Genomic DNA, 20,888 nt, shown 5'->3' with positions numbered 1-20,888 from the left:
TTTTTTAAAAGCAGTGATCATATACCGCACAGTTATCATCAGAGCTGGGCTTAAGGGAAGAGGGATGCTCTGGAGAAGACACACCTCATTCAGATCCCATTTCAGATGTGGAAGGGAGCACAGCCTGGTTGGTGACAAAAGCTCTGTCAGCCAGGGCAGCACAGGCTGAAGCGAGAAAAGAAATGCAACTCCCAGGGCGCCTGGGTGGCTCAGTTGGTTAAGCGACTGACTCTTGATCTGGGCTCAGGTCATGGGATGGAGTTCTGCAGGGGCTCCACGCTCAGTGGGGAGTCTGAGATTCTCTCAACCTCTGCTTCCCCTCCCCCCCACTCACACATGCCGCTTGCACTTGCCCTCTTTCTCTCAACCAATCAATAAGATGGAAAGAAAAAAAAAAAAGGAAATGCAACTCTCAGAACTTCCAAGTGCTTCATAAAATTCCAAAGCTTACATTCAAAATGGCACCCAGTCGGCTAATAAACAAGTCAGGAAGTGTGTTAATAAATGCCAAAGAACACAGGCTCTAGCTACACCATTTCCCACTGCGGCACCAACACCATGCACAGTGGCAGGAATGGAGGCTTGAGAGGAAGGTGACATCCATCATTCCATTCACAGAGGGCACTTCAGAAATAACTTGACTATTGTATTTAAATCACAGTTAAGTTAGAATTTTTGTTTCTTCACCACTCTTTAAAATAATCTTAAAAATAATATTTAACTGGAAAGCATCCAATTTCCTCCTGAGTTGTACACCAAGATAGGGTCACTATAAGGCAACAGAATAGTCCATTATCACAGTAGGTTACAAGAATCTTTCAACCAAGCAATGGGTCCCTTTTCATTATAGTGCCCAGTATTCTCTTTGGCAGAAAAAAAGAGAGCAGCCATCTCATAAAATGTCCCATATTCAAATATTTGTATAAAGTTCTATCAGTTGTCCCATAGCCCACAGGTAACCATGTTTTCTAATTCTTACTAATATACATACACACTGGAGATGAGCGTGTTCTTAGAGACCAAGGGAGAATAGGACCAAGGAGGAAACCTCTCTAGAATGCTCAACTGCACACCTGAGATCAGTTTAGCCATATTTCCCTAGACCAACCCCAGATTTGGGGAAGACTATGGCTTGATTTAAAGATATCCCAAATAGGGTGCCTGGGTGGATCAGTCGGTTAGGTGCCCAACTATTGATTTTGGCTCAGGTCATGATCTCGGGGTCGTGAGATCGAGCCCTTGCTTCATAGTCTCACCCTCTCCCTCTGTCCCTCCCCTGCCCCCGCAAGCACGTTTGTGTGCTCTCTCTAAGAAAAAGAAAAGTAAATTTTAAAAAGATACCCCAGATCCCCATGGCTGCTAGCTAACTCTCTAGAATCTGTGATATACGATGGTAAATCTTATTCGTAAGTAGGCAAGTTAGAAGCAACCATGAGAATGAAAGGTAAGATTTCAGACAAAAATAATTTAAAGTACAATGCATTTGGTTCACTACAACCTATGGTTATCTTTAAAAAGTTAAGTATGGACTTCTGCATGTATGTACATGCCCAGGAACATATACACTTACTTTTGTGTGAGTTAATCTCTCCTCTTTCCCATCTAAAGCTACAGAGTAAATCCTCATGTGACCATTTCAAGAACTATTTTTTGCTACTAAATTTTGCCAACAATCTGCTCAGCATTCTAGCAGATGTTTCTGTTTTCAAACCTCTGGGAACTTGGCTCGATCTGTTTTCTTTCCCCATGTTAAAAATAAAAGAAATGGCCCAAATGTGGCCTAATACCCTAGAGAAGCTTTTCCCCACCCCACACCCCTCAATCTCCCTATTCATGTGACCTCCACGTTCCCTTCTCAAATCTTTTCTTTTCCATTAGAGAAGATGTTTCCAATTATGGTCCATTAAGTTGCCAAGGATGACATCACTCAGATTTTTTTTTTTTTTTTTTTTTTTTTTTTAAAAGAAAATGCTACTGATTCCTAGTTACTTGGGGACCATCTGCAACAATTTAAGCCAACTAGTCTGCTGGACCTTATGAACCCGCCATGTCACAGGAGGGCAATTTGTTCAAGATTGATTCTACGAACAGAACAATACTATTACATTGGGGGTTAGAGGGACAGGAGGATCTTGTTTTTTATATTTCTTTAAAATTATTTGTGACCCAACCTTACCTCAGTGACATCCATAACTTTGATGGCCGCCAGCTGACCTGTTTTAACATGTCGACCCTGAAAAACAGAGAAAAGAAAGATAATTGGCACCACTGTTTTGCATGATCATTAGAACAGAATGGTTGAAGTTTCAATAAATCATCTCTTTTGTACTTCTTCCCAAAACTGATGATGAAATTAATCCCGTGCTCTCCAGTAGAATAATATGGGTTGTAATACCAATGAACCACACTTAATAAACAAAACAAGTAGTAGAGCCAATGAGTTTTGATAAAGTATCAATTCTTTTCTTTCTCAGGTTCAATTTACATATCATTACCTCTCAACCTAAGCAACTTAAATAATATTTTCTTCTATACATCAGGTTGACCGCATTTTCTTTTTTAACATTCTGCATGAATGAAATGACCCAAAAAAGCTTCTTGATAATTTTCAGAAATGGATAGCAGTCATTTTTCCCTGGTGTACTCTGAAGACCCATTACTTGATTTTATGAAAGTTATACTGAGAGTCTTCTTTGAAGCTTTCCTGCAGTCCCAAGGTAGGGAAGTTGGAGAATAATTACCCAGAGTAAGTGAGTGTACAGAGAGATAGGGATGACGCAGAAAGAGAGAGAGCCTTTTTACAGTGATAGTGTAACTCCTGACCTCAGACCTAAAACTCATTATTTCTATCCCTGGGCTTCTCAAACGAACGTGAGGTCAATCTCTCAGTCAGATGAACAGGACTAGATTTAATTCCCATCAGCCCTGTGTCTCTCCATCCACTCCTTGCAGGGCTCTGCTGGCCATTTCCCAGGCGAGTAACATAGAGCAACCCAGATCTCCTGAGCTGCATCTACTTCAGGACTTTGTGGACATTGGTCCTTCTTCAACAATTGTAAAGCAGAAAGAATGTCCCCATATCTCCCAAGAGCCTGCCTCTCTTGTGGTCTCATGATGAACAGCTATGAACTTTAGAACTTGAAACCTGAGGAAAGCTCTCCATTTAGTCTGGAAAGCTTACCCGGGAACTCAAGTTACATCTAGGACAAAACAACTCCATGAACATGACACTGTATTACAATTACATCTCAACTATATGAGGTCACAGTGGCATGGAGTCCTGCAATGGCCCAGCAGTTCACAAGCAGGAACTACACAGCAACGTAACATACAGATAACCAGCACAAATAAAATCCACAGGCCAAGAACCTCATCCCAACTCTCGCCGACCCATAGATACCACTACCTCCCTCCAAAGTGAACTACCTTCCTGGTCTTCAAAAGTGCTGCCATGTAAGTGGGGGCACCACCTCCCACAACACATAGACCTGCAGTTTAGACAGTCTCAAGTTCTGCTTCTGAGGCAAGCAGGCTTGTCCCACACTGGTCCATCCATGGCCCAAGGAACTGCCTCCTGCCCTGTCAGCTATTTCCCAGCTACCATTCCACAGCATGCTTTTCCAGCATGGCCAGCCTCAGCAGGTCTGAACTGTCCCCTCAACTGTGGCTTCAGTACTCCAACATCACACCTTCCCCAACTTGGTCACATGGCCCCGCTGAACAGTCTGGCACTCTTCCTGAATTCACAGCTGAGTAACCCACATCCTGAAAGAAATGCTGCCCTGGATATATGTTACCATACAGAACACAAAATGATCTAAGAAGCCATTCGACATCTACAGAAGCTCCACCTCAGAGATGCCAGAGTGGAATACAACCGTGTGTCAGAAAAGTAGTAATTTATGAACAGTATATGGGCTCCCATAGTTCTGATTCTACTGCCATTTTTACTACCTGTCTAAGATTCAGTATCTTTTGATGATGTTCATTCTTGAATCACTCATTTAAAATATTTGCCTATGGGTGTTCTGGATCTGTAACCTCAGCCTTTTTAAGCTTTTTAACCCCCAGCTCTGTACTAAGCACTGATACACAGGAAACTGAGTGGTCCTTCATGTCACGGGCATTGGCAGGATCCTAAAGCTACAGGACAGTGACCCAGAAGCATGGACTCCACCATCAAGACTGCATCCACACTTCATGTCCTCCACTTGGTAACAAACAACACTGCCTTAGCCTCCTGTCTGTACAAGAGGGGAATAGTGGTGTCCAATTCACGGGTTTATCATAAAGAATAACTATGATGCAAAGAACAGTGCAGGAAATAAAATAATGGTAAATAACATAATAAATATGGTAATAAAATACAACTGGACCTTGTTTCCCTCAATTGTAAGATAGAAAATTAATTTATTAGCATAGTATCAAAACAATTCCCATGACTATGACTGGTTAACACAACCATGAAGCCAAATTAATTATGATTTCCTTAAATCCAAGAGCAAAGAGGAGAACTTAAGAGAACAGAGTATTAAGTAAAATTCCAGTGCTTTCTATATAAGGGACACAAAGATCATCTATCTCCTTAGCACCCAGGCAGCCCTCAAAACTGGAAACACATACCTGATTACTCTTTCTGGGTTACTTCCAAATTACTAAAGCAAACTGCTTGCTGACAGAATCAAATGATGAGAGAAAATGTCATAAGAGTTGCTCCTAACTTTTGTTCTTTTTAAAGAAATAAATAGCATTGAGTTGGGAATGTGTTAGGTGAGGTGTGGGGGAGGGGAAAGTCTTCTGAGTATCTGATATGGTAACTTAAGATCCTTATAGATGAAAAAAATCCATGGGTCTATGGAAAAAACCTCCCAGATGTTTATGTAATACAGCAGTATTTCCCTCTATGCCTAAACTCAAGACCACAGGAGTATTCCCAAGACTTAGCAATTTGACAGTGGCATAAAAGCTTAGAGTTGTGAATTCGCTTTACACAGAATGTGATTATCCCTTACTAAGGGATTAGAGAATCAGGACCTAACAACTAATCAATTATTTTTGTGTCAGAGGGTGGACCATGCAAAGGCATTAGTCTTCATTAATGCATACCAGGTCTTCCAAAATTAGGTCCCTTTTAAATTTAAATTTAAATTGGGAAACTAAGAATTCTGTCTCCCTCCTTTCTGAGAAACAAGACAACGAATGGAAAGAAACGAAATTTGGGATTCTGGGTGTATTAGGCTTTCATTTCTCTGTTACCACCTCATTACTATATATTTCCTTAGGAAAGTTTCCTAGGATCACTGTAGGATCCCAAAGTCCTTTTTAGAATAGGTAGGCTAGAAATAAAGTACATAAAGTTCTGGCCATCATATCTGGCATATAGTGGGCTCTAAGATAGAGTCTTCCTCTCTCCACTCCCACCAGAGGCCTATGCTAACCCCTTCTCCTTAATTCCCCTTGAAACTACCCTAACCCTAGTCAATTTAGGCCCATTTCTCATTTTCAAAAGGCATGGCCAATATGGAGAAAGGCAGTGGGGTACTAAAGTAATGTACTTCCCTAATTATTTTTAAAGAAGAAACAAAAACAAAACCTCTAAATTTGAAACAGAAATAATAATCGATCTACTCAAATGGGTCATCTTTGCAAAAAAGAACCAAATGGCGAGCAACAGCCAAGGAGAAAAACTACAGCTGGGACTGAAACATACAAAACATCTATATGCAAGTAATTGTGTGTGAAGGAGGTCATATGAAGAGTTGTCTGAAAAGATAAAAATCTGTCAGTGATTTAACTCAACACTACCCCAGAGAGAATATATTAAAGGTTCCTCTCGGGGTGGGTTACATGCTTAAGTCTACAAAAGCCAGGTGCCCCCACCCATCAGGGAGGCCCTACCTGTGCTCCTTTGGCAACACTTTAGAGCTATAACAAATGGCCCTCAGTAGTACATGAAGAGAAAATACACATAATCATAACCCACTGCATTGTGCTGGGGACTCGAGGATACAAGCAAAGGCATTATTTCACTGGAGTCTGAGGCTACACATCTAATGTATCATTTCACTCTGACCTCTATGCCATCTCTTAAAGGCTGCTTCATGCAGTCTGCTCCCTACAGATGACCAATTTGACCACTTTCCTTCATCTGAGTCTGGATCCAGCATGCTGTGTCACTGAAATGCCTAGCCTGCACATGGAGGGGTTTGGAACTTCACTTTAATAGGCCCTTTCTTTCCATTGTATCATCCACTTTTAGAACACCCGGTATATGATTTGGTCAGCATTAAATATACATACCTAACATCCATTTATGAACTTGACTCTCTTGGCCTATTGCTTCATTTCTTGGACATGGTGTCCTATTCAGTGTTATAAAATGCCAGAAGGAAGAGACTAAAGGCCCTTGGCTTTTTTTTTTTTTTAAAGATTTTATTTATTTATTTATTTGACAGAGAGAGACAGCCAGCGAGAAAGGGAACACAAGCAGGGGGAGTGGGAGAGGAAGAAGCAGGCTCATAGCGGAGGAGCCTGATGTGGGGCTCGATCCCAGAACGCTGGGATCACACCCTGAGCCAAAAGCAGATGCTTAACGACTGAGCCACCCAGGCGCCCTAAGGCTCCTGGCTTTATATATGAGGCACCATGTGAACATTAATGCACTTATGAGGCATCCAATGAGAAAAAGGTCCCAAATACCATTCACAGCTATTTTCTTAGTAGCTCCTAAAAAAATTTATGAAGGCCAGCAAAGCTGGCCATTATCCTATTCTACGGATGAAGAACTCTAAGGTGAATGTTATTATCTGCCCATGGTACAATGGCAGCAGGATTCCCTTTCCACAATGATTATATAAAATTGCAAGGGATGGACTCCTACCATTTCTACCAACTTGTCAAATTGCTGCTATTCAGGTCTTTTGCTTTTAAAGAAATAGCTTAAATTATTTCCCCTCAATGCCCTTAAAGGGTTACCAAGATTTGGAATTAAAATCGTTGCTGCAATAAATATTTCATACAAAGTCAGATTGGCTCACACTACCTAGAATTGCCCCCTTCAGTAGAACAACCTTTGTGGCATTTGACTTATTTTTGGTCTTTAAATGGGGGAAATGAATGTTTCTTTTTTTTAAAAGGAAAACTCAAACTGTTCTTGGCAGACATTCAAGATAAGGAAAATGCCCTATTACTAACTCTCCTTCATGTTTCTAATGGAGTCAAAACTGCCACCTTGCATCTACAAATATGCGTTACATTTATGATACATGTCCCAAGGAAAAAAACAAATCCACACACACATGTGGTTTTAAAATGCAGGGCACTGTGGCAGCGTGTCTGTCTGCCTCTAATGAAGTCTGTCCCTAACCCACAAAGAAGAGCCTACCGGCAGAAGGAACAGCATTCAAGGGAAGCTTTTAAATCCCAACAGGAAAAAGATGGCATATCACCAACTACTAGGTAACTAACTCACGTTACATAATCTTTACCCAGACCCCCAGGTAACTCCATTAAAATACGTTTGCTGAATACATATGCTTACTGAGAGGCAAAATCTAATGGTCTCATTCACAAGAGGAAACTTAAAGGGGGTGTAAGTGAACCTAATTTCGAAATGAAAGACCAAGTCCTTAACTCAGGACTCGTCTCCTCGGGGTGGTCACGCTGCTGTTCGACACCTATCATCCCTTGTCCTATGGCAGCAGCATCTCATACCTTAACAAGGACGTGCACTGCACCTTAGCAGCTCCTCTTCTGCACTCGGAGCTTCCAATTTAACTCTGACCTTTCTTCACAGAAACATAAAGCTTTTGTACTCATTCAGCCTGAGAGTGTGGACAGACTATTAGAGAAGAAAACTCTACCAAATTTATGACAAGGTAAATAAACACAATTCAGGAACAACAAATATTTTCTTCTCTCAACAACCCAGAGGGGTGCATACTTACAGCTGGAACTCAAGCAAGCACGACCCTTATGACACCTGGAAAGCATTCCAGTACTAGAGATAGGACTGTAAGAATAGGACACAAGGCACCAGGATGTCCCCACTCTTGGGGCATGTAGTGAACAAAACCACTTTCTATGCACTTTCATTTACTCCTGATACAACCCAACATATGTACCAATGTCCCCATTTCATACATAGAGAAACTGAAGCTTTAAGAGGATTAAGTGGTTAAGGTAATCAGCTCAAGATTCATACCCTGACTTGTTCCCTATACCAGGCTGTAAACTTTAAATTAGAAACAACCACAACATCCCATTAAACCAACTTACATAGGAGTTGCCGGGTATACTGTTCTATAACATAAATATTTTAAGATTATAATCAAACATGGAAATGTAGTAACCAATAATAAAAAACTTACTCTCAATCTCTGGACTTTCCTCTCCTATGGTAAATCAGAAAAAGTCAATGAAAGAACATCCTGAAGGAATTCTTCAGGGAATCTGAAGGCATATGTGAACACATTCAAGCCCCTCATTCTTGGCTTTCTGAAAGTGGTTAACAGGCTTGTTTGTTCCTTCCTTTATCTCACCATAAATTTTCTTTCAACTAATACTGGAGATCAGAATGCTTTTCCTTTATGCTGAGTTTAACCTGAAACAAAAACTCCAGAGATTACCTTCCTGATATTGGTTTTCTATTTGCTTAACAGAAAAACCCATTGACGCCAGAACTCAGTAAACTGAAGACTGACTATATCTAACCAGTACCCAGGACATGCCCTATGCTGCCAGGGGAGATAAAAACACCACACCTGCCCTCAGGAAGTTTATAATTTAGAGGGGTATTAAAAACAAAAAATCCGCAAGAAGGGGCACTACAGAGGAACATTGTACCACATAGCAGAAACACTTAGGAAACAGGACAGTGTGACACCAATTGCTCTGCTTTGGCACGAGGTGCAAAGATGTTGTTAAAGGGACCATCACTGTGAGGCTAATAGTGTAGACCCACCATGGAGGCTGTAGCAGGGCCTTCAAGGATTGCCCTGCTCTCGAAGATCATCAAAGCACAAGATGTGGATCCCTTGAGATGTGAACTGCAAATTCTCCTTACCAAATCCCACAAAGGGACAGTTTATAAAGGTATCAATGGGCCAGGAGGAAGGGGGAGAACTCAGTGACTCATCCAGGACTAGAAGATCTAGTCTTCTAGTCTGCATCACCTCTCTCCAAACATGTAAGGACAAAAGGAGCTTTTCCTACTCTGCACCCGATCAAGAAGATGCCAGTCTCCCACTGAGTCAGAAGAGGGCATTCCATCATGGAGTGACGCGCGTGCCTGCCGCAGAAGGGCCAACGACCAACTGCTCCTCATTCCCATCCAACATGGTAGCTGTTACTTGATCTTAATGATTTTTTTAGTGGTGTTTTGTTGGTTTGCAGATGTAATATTTTACATATAAGAGGTTTACTATGGGAGAGATGTTAAGCATTTCTATTAAGCATGTCAAAATCAATTGCAAAAATCACTCACTTTCACCCATAATGTATAGACTTCTAGGCTCCATCCCAGACTCATACAAGAGAATTCCATTAAGGGGGGTATAAGAATCCATAACTTTTTAAGCCAGTCTCTAGTGATTCTTACACATTATGAAGTTTGGAAATCACTTTTCCAAGCTTGTATTAAAAAGCCCAAATTCAAGCTTTCATAACCTTTTTGGACTATACAGTATTTACTTACAGTAACATATACACTCATTGTCTTAGCTAGGGGTTTTGATATGTGAAGGTTAGATTTAGAACATGTAAATTCTAAGAAATGTCAACTATGTTTATAATAAAAACAAAGAACTTATGTTCTGAAATGTTCAGGAGCTGAAAGATAGGCAAGCCTAGTTAACAAAATAGCTGATTTTACAGACAAGAAGGTACACCCAGAGAGCAGGAAGGACACACAGCAGTGGGGCTATGCCCGCAGTGTGCCAATTTTCTCCCCAGGATGTCTTATCACATCATACATAGTTCAACTTAAAAATTCCAACAGGGGAAGGGAGGGTGAACAAGCGGAGCACAAAAGATTTTTAGGGAAGTTAACCTACTCTGTACTATACCATAATGATGGATACAGGTCATCTCCACAGAATGGGCAACACCAACCCTAATGTAAACTATGGACTCAGTGATTATGACATGTCAATGTAGATTCATCAATTGTACAAAATGTGTCACTCTGGTGAGGGATGTCATAATGGGGGAGGTTATGCACGTGTGGGAGCAAGGGGTGTATAGAAATCTCAGTATCTTCCTCTCAATTTTGCTATGAACCTAAAACTGCCCTAATAAAGATTAAAACATTTTTTTAAAATTCCAATCTGCTCCGCCTTATATTTCCTTATTTTAAAGGACAAATATGAACCTACATGACCATGTGGTGAATGGCATGAGTTCAGCACTGGGCAATCCACTGACCACTCTTTGTAAGATTCCACATCCATCCACCCCAAAGGCAAAGGCCAGCTTCACCGGTTCTGCACTGCAAATCCAAAACCACAGTCCCCCCACTCCCGAATGCTCTCTTCTAGGACGTGTCTGCGAAAATTCTAAAACTCAACCAAAGAGAAGAGGCATATTACCCAGACAGCACTCCATAAGCCATTTAAGATAAGGAGCCACATAATTAACTAGAGAGAGACAGCTCAGAGCATTTCAGGAAACACCTCAGTCTTCTTAACACCTCCTTATAACAGAGCAGGAATAATGGCAACATGACCCCACCAACACCTGTTCTTCCCATCACACTGCTCCACAGCCCAAACAAATATAAGGTGAGCAGTTCATATTTTTGCACATTTCATCCTTATAACTAATATTTCTCATTACAGTCAACATCTGCTTATCTGCCTCTTCCTCCTCCCTTCCGTGATCCTCCCTTCCTGTGGATGAGCAGAAAGGCAGAGAAAGCGCAGGAACATGTCAGTGTTAGGAGGTCAGTCCAGACTTGCAATTTAATAAGAAGACAGTGCTTCTATTCCTGAAGAGTTTAAAATTAAAGACCTCAATATAGAATTATGCCTTTCTTAGGTTGGAGCTATCTTATCTGGAACAACATTCCTTTAAGGACAATTATGCCTCGGTAGCAGAGAATGTACAGATTTAACTTCCACTAAGAATTACAATCAAAATAAACAGCATGAAAAACTTTTATCTAGTGCCCACTCCCCAATAAATGAGTCATTTTGATGCATACTTCTTTTTTCTCTAAAAGCCCAATCTGGATGGAAATCTTTCCAAACCCTGAAATCTTGAGTACATTAAAGTTACTTTTCTTAATGGCTCAGGGAAATCATTATGAACATCAATTACTATCCTGTCCTTGCAATTAAGTGACAGCCTCCGGGAACATTACGTAAGGTGGTAATATTCTGACTCCTACGAAGAAAGGGCCCAGTCATCCGAGTTCTACATACTTATTCTGTCATTTTCAGCTGTGCTCTAGAACAGATGAGGGGCGGGCGAGCTAGCACTGTAGCAAAAAGCACCTTCAAGTTGAGAAGTGGAGACAATTTAGATGCACTCATACATGAAAGGGACAAGAAAGAAATACTGCCAGGAGAGTTTATGCGTAATTCCTTCAAAGACAGGGAGGGATTTGGCTGGGCAGTGGGTAGGTGGGAAGAAACAGCAGCTGCTTTTTAAAGTACACCTAGTGAAGCTGCATTAAAAAGGACAGTGCCCCTTAAAGGAGGCAGTAGCCCCACGGTATGGTACATACATGGGCCAGCGGACGGACTACAGTATCAAGTGTGAGGAATCATATTTTAAGAGGGAGACTGGAAAATTTAAAAAGCACCAATAGTAAGCATTCAGAAAATACCAAGGACAAAAAAATCAGCATATCTATTCTTACATTAATAGTAAAAGAAAAGGCAGTGGAAAGTCTTCAAATCCAAGCACCTAAAACAAGAGATTTGGGATTCTGCAAACAAGTTATTACTAACATTTAAATAACATTTGCAACTGCCTTTCCCCCTAATTACATGAAAAACTCAACTGAGTTCAAATTCAGCAATTTTGTTTAAAATAACAAAAGAATGAGTAATAGCATAATGAACTCCATATCCTTTACTATAGGCAAACATATGTATAAAGTTACTAGCCACTATGAGATATGGACATTCAACAGCTAAGTAGTCGATGTGGTAATGCTAGAACTGAAATTTGATTACATGATTCTGTCAAGATACATTAAATGATGGTAATTTTTTTTAAAGATTTTTTATTTATTTATTTGACAGAGAGAGACAGCCATCGAGAGAGGGAACACAAGCAGGGGGAGTGGGAGAGGAAGAAGCAGGCTCCCAGCGGAGCAGGGAGCCCGATGCAGGGCTCGATCCCAGGACCCTGGGATCGTGCCCTGAGCCGAAGGCAGACGCTTAACGACTAAGCCACCCAGGCGCCCCTAAATGATGGTAATTTAACTAAGCACTGGACAAAAGAAAATGACCAATGGAGATACAATGCACAACTCCTAGAACACACATTCCCTTAAGTGCTCTCACAGCAAGAACCGCACGTAATAAACATGCTGTCTCAAGCTATGAAACATGGTGAGTTCACCTTTCTTTCTCTACTCTTCCACATGATTGGAATTGTTATGATAAAAATTTCTATTAATATTTTTAAGGGAAAAAAATAAAAAAATTTAAAAATCAGTTCCTTTTATTTCACATAATAAGATATTTAAATTGGCAGAAGCATGGCACCCAAAAAAGGCACCAAACCCAGGAGCCCTAGATTGGAAGCCCGAGTCCATCACACACGAGGAGGGTGACCTCAGGCCAGTTACTTAACCTCTTCTAGACATCATTTTCCTCCTCTGTAAAATGGTCATAATCACAACCCTCTGCAAAAGGTCCTGTGAACTACACAAAGAACACACGAGGCAGCAGCCCTGGTCCCAGTAGGCAGTATCCTGACTGGGAGCGCTGGCCACGCAGCAGTGGCCTCAGCAGAGAGATCAACACGGCTGAGCACAGTATCTGAGAGATGAGCTTTCAAAGCAGGTGGCAGGTCTTTTAAGGTGAAACCTTCCAAATTTCAAAACTACCATGGTCGTGCTAGATGCTTCCCTCCAATATGAGTTATCTTTGGGCAGAGGGAGAGATAAACCTACTTATACAAATCTATAACAAAGTAATTAATGTCTATTCATTCAGATTTCAAACAAAATATACAACCAGAATTTTTGTATTAACAGTACCTGTAACTACTATTAGACACTGAAATATTTTCTTAAAACCATATCATATACCACACTTCCTTTTTAAATTATCACAATACTAATGATCCATTGTTTATCTTTAACATAATCCTCAATCTGAACTCCTCTTTCTTTGGCCTTCCCTTGGCATTATGTAAGGTGACCACAGGTCCCTAACTCTAAAGCAGGGAATCCTGTCTTTATTTTTTTATATGTAGTTTTAACCTGTTAGTTTCTCAAATGAGGAGATAAGAAAGATTCAGAGAAGGGAGCTGCGGCCTTTTGACTGACCAGTGGGGGAGCCTAGTGTTACACCACAGCATAACAACCAAAAAGGCTAAACTACACCAACCCCGGTGAAGCCAGAGCAGACACAGTGCTGAAGCCCAAAGAGTTCCAGGATTCCCGTGATTCCTAAAGGACTCTAGGAGGCATCAAACACAGAACAGTGCATTTTAATGAAAAGCTTGTTTATTAAAATGCCTAACCGTTTACCCGCAACAAAAGATGAAACAGAATTCTGTGGGTTCCCTTCCTTCTCCTGCAATCATTAACCCTCTATTCCACCGAGAAGCTCCCCTAATGTTTCTCTCATAACCCACAGGACACTAGATTTTCAATATTTACCGACAGCACAATTTCAATATTGAAATATCATTTCACGCATCACTAAAGCACTCAAACTGACCTCTTCTTGTTGGCTTAGAGAAAAAAGTTGAAAATTTCACACACAAATCAAAAGGCAAGAGATTAGGGCTGCCTGGCTGGTTCAGTTGGTAAAGCATGCAACGCTTGATCTTGGGGTTGTGAGTTTGAGTCCCATGTTGGGTGTAGAGATTACTTTAAAAAAGAGAGAGAGAGAGAGAGAGAGAGAGAGAGAAAAGCAGAGAAGAAAAGGAGAGGAAAGGAAAGGAAAGGAAAAAGAGGCAAGAGATAAAACGATGCAAGGGATTCGGATTCCATTCTGGGCTCCTGATCGACCCATGGTCCCTCCCTACTTAGCACCAACTCAACCTTCAATTAAGGTTTTCAAATTGTTCCTTACCTTTTCTCAACACTTCAAGAAGCTGACGCTAACACTGCCCTTGAACCCAGATGTATTTACACTATTTATAGGACGTCATCCTGTAAGCAGCTTCATGTCTCCCTGAACGATTTCTAAATACAAATACAGCCTAGTTTCTGAACCTCAACTACTTCTGCTGCTGTGTCCTCAGCACTGACAAAGTGTAAAGGGCATAATCCTTCCCTCATGTGGTCTCTGACATACTTGTTTTCTTTCTGGTTTCAAAGTCTGTATCCAACCCTTAATATGCTTGTGCTGAATATTCATAAGCATATTCATGAATTTCATTCATTCCTCATAATTCCCCTATTCTTCCTTTAAAAAAAGAGGTTTGAGAGAAAACCCCCCTTAGAATTTCCCTTTGAGGTTCATTTGATAGCATCTCTTACCAGAAATGATGCATTCATACCATCAACTCAACTTTTCAAAGTATGCTCACGCAAGCTCATACCATGTCCATCTAAAATTTAACTTGGTCAAAATGAATAAAGATAAATGATAGCTTAAAAGATATTTCCCTAGAAAATAGGAAAAACTCCTGCCTTGGCATTTGAAAAAGAAAATTCCCTCCTCAAAGCATCTTTTGTTAAAAATCATGATCTACTACAAAGAACCACATTAGAAAAACAGATGAGTTTTCCTCAGTTATATAACCGCTTCTTTTTGAGTTGTGCACACCCATTACAGCTTTCTCGGAATAAGAATCACAATGAAAGACTTTGCGAATAAGTAAATAAAATAAAAGAACAGTTTTAGAACTTTACGAGGGCTTACATAAACTCGGTAGGGCCGATAAAGGCAGTGTTCTGACTGCCTTCCCTGACCACTCTGTAAGACAAGGCACACAATGATCACATTACATAACTCAATGAAAAGGCAAAGTGAAATCGTGATGAAATTTATGCTTCCCTCTATTCTTCTGTCTCCTTTCTTCCTTCTTCCTACCAACAAATAAATCTCCTCTCCTACACCACAAAGGAAAGGATGGTAAAGAAGCACACACTGTGTATTCATCCTTTCCACAAATATTTTCAATAATACGTATTTTTTGTGCCTGGCACACTAAAAAAAAATACAAGTACTTTAACATAAAACACAGGAAAGTCCCGGCAACAGCCTTACAAAGAAGAAAACCATTGCTGGTTTACAGAAAGAAAGGAAGTGGGGTTCCATGAGATTGGAAAACTAGCCCAAGGTCATACAGTTAGAAAGAGGGCAAAAATGGCTTCCAAGTTCTAGGTACGTGCATCAGTGATTTGGATCAGCACATCTCCTCACAGGCTGTAGCAATTTAAAGCTAAATGTCCGCATTCCAGAACCTGCTCCCATCTCAGTAACTGACAACAGTCGGCAGCAGATGCTGGCATGTGAAGTGTGGTGAGTAAGGAGCACCTGTAATCAGTCAGGGGCTACTGCTATGTGCCTCCATACAAGTTTATCAGCTTCCCTGACTGCCCCCTCAGGCGGAGGGAAGCTTCCAGAGGGCTGTTCTATGAAAGCCCTCTCCTCTCAACTCCTCTTAATCCTTTTTAGTCAACCCCTTACTCATTCCACAGCCTCAGGTGTCGCAACCAATGCACCCTGAGAAACCTGACAGTTGCCAAGGAGCCACCCCAAAGTTCTGCTGCAACCCCCACAAGGCACCTCCTACCCAGAGCCTGCCTTACAGGATTCTAAGAATATTACTGGAGTCTACAAAAAGCCTGGGACTCTCAGTGTAAAAGGGCAGGACTCAGAAAAATGATACAAAGGATAAAGACCTAACTCTGAAACCAAACCGTCTCGGGGATCAGAAGCCATGGCCCCACACAGTGCACTGGCCAAGCAAATCGAAGATAAGTGAACGTGAGCGCTCACAAATCTATGTAACTGCCTAATTAACTCTGTCCTTCAACATGCTTAACTTGAGACGGCGGGAGAAATGCCCAGCGCCACCCTTTCCTCCCTGCGGTTCAGCCCCTCTCTTTGAACAACCCCCTGAAGAAACAAAGTCTCACAGACTCTAAGCAAGCAATGGATGTGCTGCTGCTCCAGGAAGTCATTCTCTTCAACCTACAGACACAGGCATCCAAAATGACCCTACGGAACTGCAGTTAGAAAGAGACCACTGAATTGAAACTCTTCAAGCCACAAAGACACCAAAATTTGCTTTCCCAAGATAAACCCAAGATACTAGAAGTAAACAAAAACTCTGACCATCTGAGTCAACTGCTCACTCTGCCACGAGACAGATTTATAACCTTGAATGAGCCACTTAACATCTCAGAAGTGTGGTCACCTCACTATAAAATGTTCATGGCTCTGAGGTCCACACTCCAGGGATACAAGAGTGAACAAAGTAGATAAAGTCTGTGTTCTTTATTCTAAGAGGGGACACAAGCAATAAACAAGTGAATACTTTAGCTGCTGTTGAGAAAAAAAAAAAAAGCTACACAGAAAACCCAGCAGAGCGAAAAGGAGAGGAAGTGCCAGGATGGGGGCGGTTGCTATTTTATACTGGTGGTCAGAGAGCCAAAGAAGGTGATGAATGATTTGCCCTGCAGGACCTTCTAAGCCAGAATTCATCTACACAGAAAAACTCACAGGCGCCACAGGGCACGCCTCACTAGCCCTACTACCTTAGCCAGGGCAGCATCCTCTGCAGCTTGTAGGCAACATGGTGGTTCTAGTCAAGCTACAAAAACGACAACATGTTCCACTCCTTCCTGTCAACAGCAGATACAGTGCCCCAAGAACATCTCTGTGAAAACAGGCACCGCCCAGCATACATCTACATCTGGAGCAGAACCTTTTCTTTGGGCAAGCAAAACCATTCTCAACATGGACTACTTCCTCCTGCAAAGCTCAGGCTTGGGTTAGAGAGAGAGGGCTGTGAGAAGCAAAATCAGAGGCTCTGGACCAAAAACAGCTGCAAGATTTCTCCATTTTCCACCTGACTGCACAGCTTCTTTTCAGCAAAATCCATCCTCAAGGTTGAGGTATATAGTATCTGTTGGCAGAGCCTGGTTATGACTTTCTAACCAGGCACTGAAAGCAAAGTCTCCCTTCTTACTGTAAGGGCAATACTCAGAGGAAGAGGGGAAAAACAAAACAAAACAGATTTTTAATTGAAAAATAAATCCCTAAGTTTATGGCGCACACACCACTGCATACTGACAGTTGGTATGAGACTACTTGGGCTGTGAGGTCACAAAAGTCGACTGCTGAATACTAACGAAAGTCTATTACCAGAGCCATATTCACAACTTCAGTGTGTTGTCCTGTTTTGGTTGTGTTTCTGCCATTTCAGATTACCTTGGCATCTTATAAAGGCAATTCTTCTGAGTTCTAAGACCTGACGCCACTTTCCAGATGCTAATATAGCAAGGTTCTTCTTCCTGGTAATTCACTGGCTAAAATGGACATCACATTTCCTGCGGTGGTGGCGAAGGGTGCTTTTTGTCCATTTTTTTTCAAAATTGAAAATTCCAAAAATGAAGAGGCTGCGCATTTCTAAAACCCAGATTTTTAAGTTTTATGTTTCTTTTAAAAAAATGGATTTGTTAAAGCTGGGTCCCTAGACCCTAAGGTGCAAAGCTGAACTGAGCAGAGGTTGCCCAGGGGCTCCTGCCAGCAGGAGCTCTCCAGCAATCCCCATAGCCCTCACTCCTCAGAATACTCACATATGTACGTACTGGCATGGGCCAAGTGTCCTCAGTCAGAGACTAGAGCAGTGGTTCTTCAACCCTAGCTGACATTCAGTCACCATTTTTGTTGTTGTTGCTGGGTGTTTTTGTTTTGTTTGTAATTATACATCTTAGGCCTCACCCAGATCAAAATCGCTAGGACTGGGCCTGAGTACCCATATCTTGCAATCTCCTCTACAGAATTCCGAATAACTGCAACGATGGCCGCCCCATGAAGAATAATGTCAGAAAGACTCCAGTATGTACCAACAAAACCCACATTCTCAATAAAAAATAAAAAGCCCTCAGAACACCATCACCCTGGATGCCCTGTTATGGTAAGTTAAGCACCATGCTGTAGCTAACAAAAGACGGTTGTTATCTCTTGTGCATGTAAAACAGGGGGCGCCTGGGTAGCGCAGTCGTTAAGCGTCTGCCTTCGGCTCAGGGCGTGATCCCGGCGTTCCAGGATCGAGTCCCACATCGGGCTCCTCGGCTAGGAGCCTGCTTCTTCCTCTCCCACTCCCCCTGCTTGTGTTCCCTCTCTCGCTGGCTGTCTCTCTGTCACATAAATAAATAAAAAATCTTTATAAAAAATAAAAAATAAAAAAAAATAAAAAAACAGGTGTGGCCCCAACAGCATGGGAGAAGCCCAAACAACAGATGTACTCCATCAAAAACACCGACTAGCGGCTGACCTAGCAAGCACCCTCCCCTCCTTTTCCCCTTCACTGGGGTGACCATATTAATTTATCATCCAAACAGGACACTTGAGAATGAATGAGGCACTAGTTGTAAGTATGCTACGACAGCAGGTGTAAACCAGGACGGCCTTGGATAAACAGAAGGTATGGTCACCCCCTCCCTTCACTGCACCATGCTTCAAGAATTTTTATTTTAAAGGAACAAAACACCCACCCCACCCCACCCCCCCAAAAATCCACTACCAACAAAACAACAAACACCCAGGTGGTGACTCTATAATTATTAGATTCTAAGTTAGACGCAGGAAAAGTAATACCTCTAACAGTGCCTGCACATGGTAGGCCCTCAATAAATGGTTTTTCAATGAATACTAAGGAGGCCAATGAAGACCAAATCATGAGTGGTAGATGGCATGATGAATCTATTCAGTGATTTGTAAACACAAACTTTAAGCAATCTCAAAGAAGAGGTACAACCTTCAGATCTTTCAGGTGATCTCCCCCCAGGGGCTTCCTGGCAAGTCTACCACAGCAGTTCTACTTCAACAGACCATACAGGAACAACCTTGGTCAGATACAAATTCTTCACAGGAAATACAATCAAATGGAGGAGGCCAAATAGGACCCAAGAGTTGACTTCCTTCTGAGGTGCAGACTCTCCCTCACCTGCCTTTGGGGGTAGACAGGGTTCTCTCTTTTCCAGGGCTAGGTACCCCATGTTGTTCCTTATGGATGTGGGCCAGCTGCCCTCAGGAACTTACCCCCCTAACTAGCCCTGGAAAGCCACTCAACAGCAGACAGGAAGCCTGAAGGGTTAAGACTGACAGGGGAAGTCCTGAAATACAACTACAAAACCCATGAATGCCTACAACCATCATCCAGACCTTTTTTTTTTTTTTTTTTTTTTAAGGAAGAGGAAACTTCAGTTCATTAGAAGGATAAGCAACTGAAGTGTGATAAAATGAGCAATGAGACCTAGAATGGACACCCACCATCACAGAACCCTAGGGAGAGACCTCTAGCCTACCTGAGAGTACACTCCAGGCTTCTTGGGAAGAATTGGGGACTGTTCATATGCTGCCATACCCGTGCCCCTCCCCAGCCCCTTTTTGGGTCCTACCAAAGAGCCCTCCCTAGGAAGAATGCAAGTCTCTTCAGCACTAAGGCATTCCTGCAAAATCTGAACTGAAAGGAATAGCACAAGGGGGCTTTTAGTGGTGATGGAACTGTTCTGTATTTTGACTGTGGTTAAATCTATACATGTGTTAAAATGCAAAGACTTGTACACCGAAAGAAAACAAAAGTCAATTTTATGACAATTTTTGAAATAAAATTTAAATACTGAAGGGAAGCAGGAATGATCAAAACCCAGGACTCCTCTGGGACCTTCAGCCTCTTTTCCTGTTTGTTCAGTGAGGGGCCCCTCAGACAGACATATCCGCTTAGGGATTTTGCTTTGTTGGCACTATCTTCCCTTCCTCCCCCTCCTGGCGTTTACTTTTCCTATCCTTATGACATTGTCATGCGACAAAGTTACAGTTCAGGTCTCCACTAAGGAAGATATGGGGGAAACCATCAAAGCCAAGACAGGTAAAATTCCTACCCCAGCTGCTACTATCAAGGAGAAAGAGCTGGGCCGCCACAGGCCCACAAGAGAACAAAGCAGAGCAGGAAAGGAGATCACCGATTCTGCAGCATTTACAAAGCACTATCCTACACCAATGCGAAGGTGAACTCACTTTCTGGAAACCCAATGCAAAGAAAATGAACCCGGCCAACCCAGATAAAAGCAAAGCAGAGTAACTAAATAAAGCAGTGAGCAAAATTTCCAACTTCAGGAGCCCAGTCCCCTCACTGACACCTATGCCTCAGGGGGAAGCCAAGGACAAATGTAAGGATATATGTGGAAAGCCTAGCAGAGTGCCCAGGACATGCTAATATAAAGAAGTGTTAAACAGCATGGTTGCACAAGCAATTCATTATATGAAACTGATGAAACAGTGTATCACAGATGCCAGATGGGACTTCATTCACTAAGTTGTGCTTTGTTCACTACTTTTGCCACGCAGCACTGAAAGTGAAGCACACTATTATTCCAGACTCGGGGGATAACAGAAAATTCAGTAGCAACTTTTCTTTCTCACCCTTTCTTGGATGGAAACACCTAAAATAATCACATCTGATCTTTGGAAAGGGAGTCACAACAGTCCACAATTTAAAAGGAACAAAATTCATGTACA

General features: G+C 41.8%; 1 protein-coding gene across 34 annotated transcripts in view; it reads right to left on the bottom strand.

Moving 5' to 3' along the window:
- Nucleotides 1-20,888, bottom strand: part of MAP4K4 (mitogen-activated protein kinase kinase kinase kinase 4) — a 189,309-nt gene that overhangs the window by 103,905 nt on the left and 64,516 nt on the right. For all 34 annotated transcript variants that reach the window (XM_040623600.1, XM_040623599.1, XM_040623606.1 and 31 more), the window contains exon 3: nucleotides 2,177-2,233. In XM_040623600.1, coding sequence (XP_040479534.1) covers nucleotides 2,177-2,233 — 57 coding nt within the window. The remainder of the gene's footprint in view (nucleotides 1-2,176; nucleotides 2,234-20,888) is intronic.

The sequence above is a fragment of the Ursus maritimus genome, unplaced genomic scaffold (assembly GCF_017311325.1).
Source record: "Ursus maritimus isolate PB19 unplaced genomic scaffold, ASM1731132v1 scaffold_6, whole genome shotgun sequence".
Classification (NCBI taxonomy): domain Eukaryota; kingdom Metazoa; phylum Chordata; class Mammalia; order Carnivora; family Ursidae; genus Ursus; species Ursus maritimus.
This window is presented reverse-complemented; position numbering and strand designations above follow the sequence as displayed.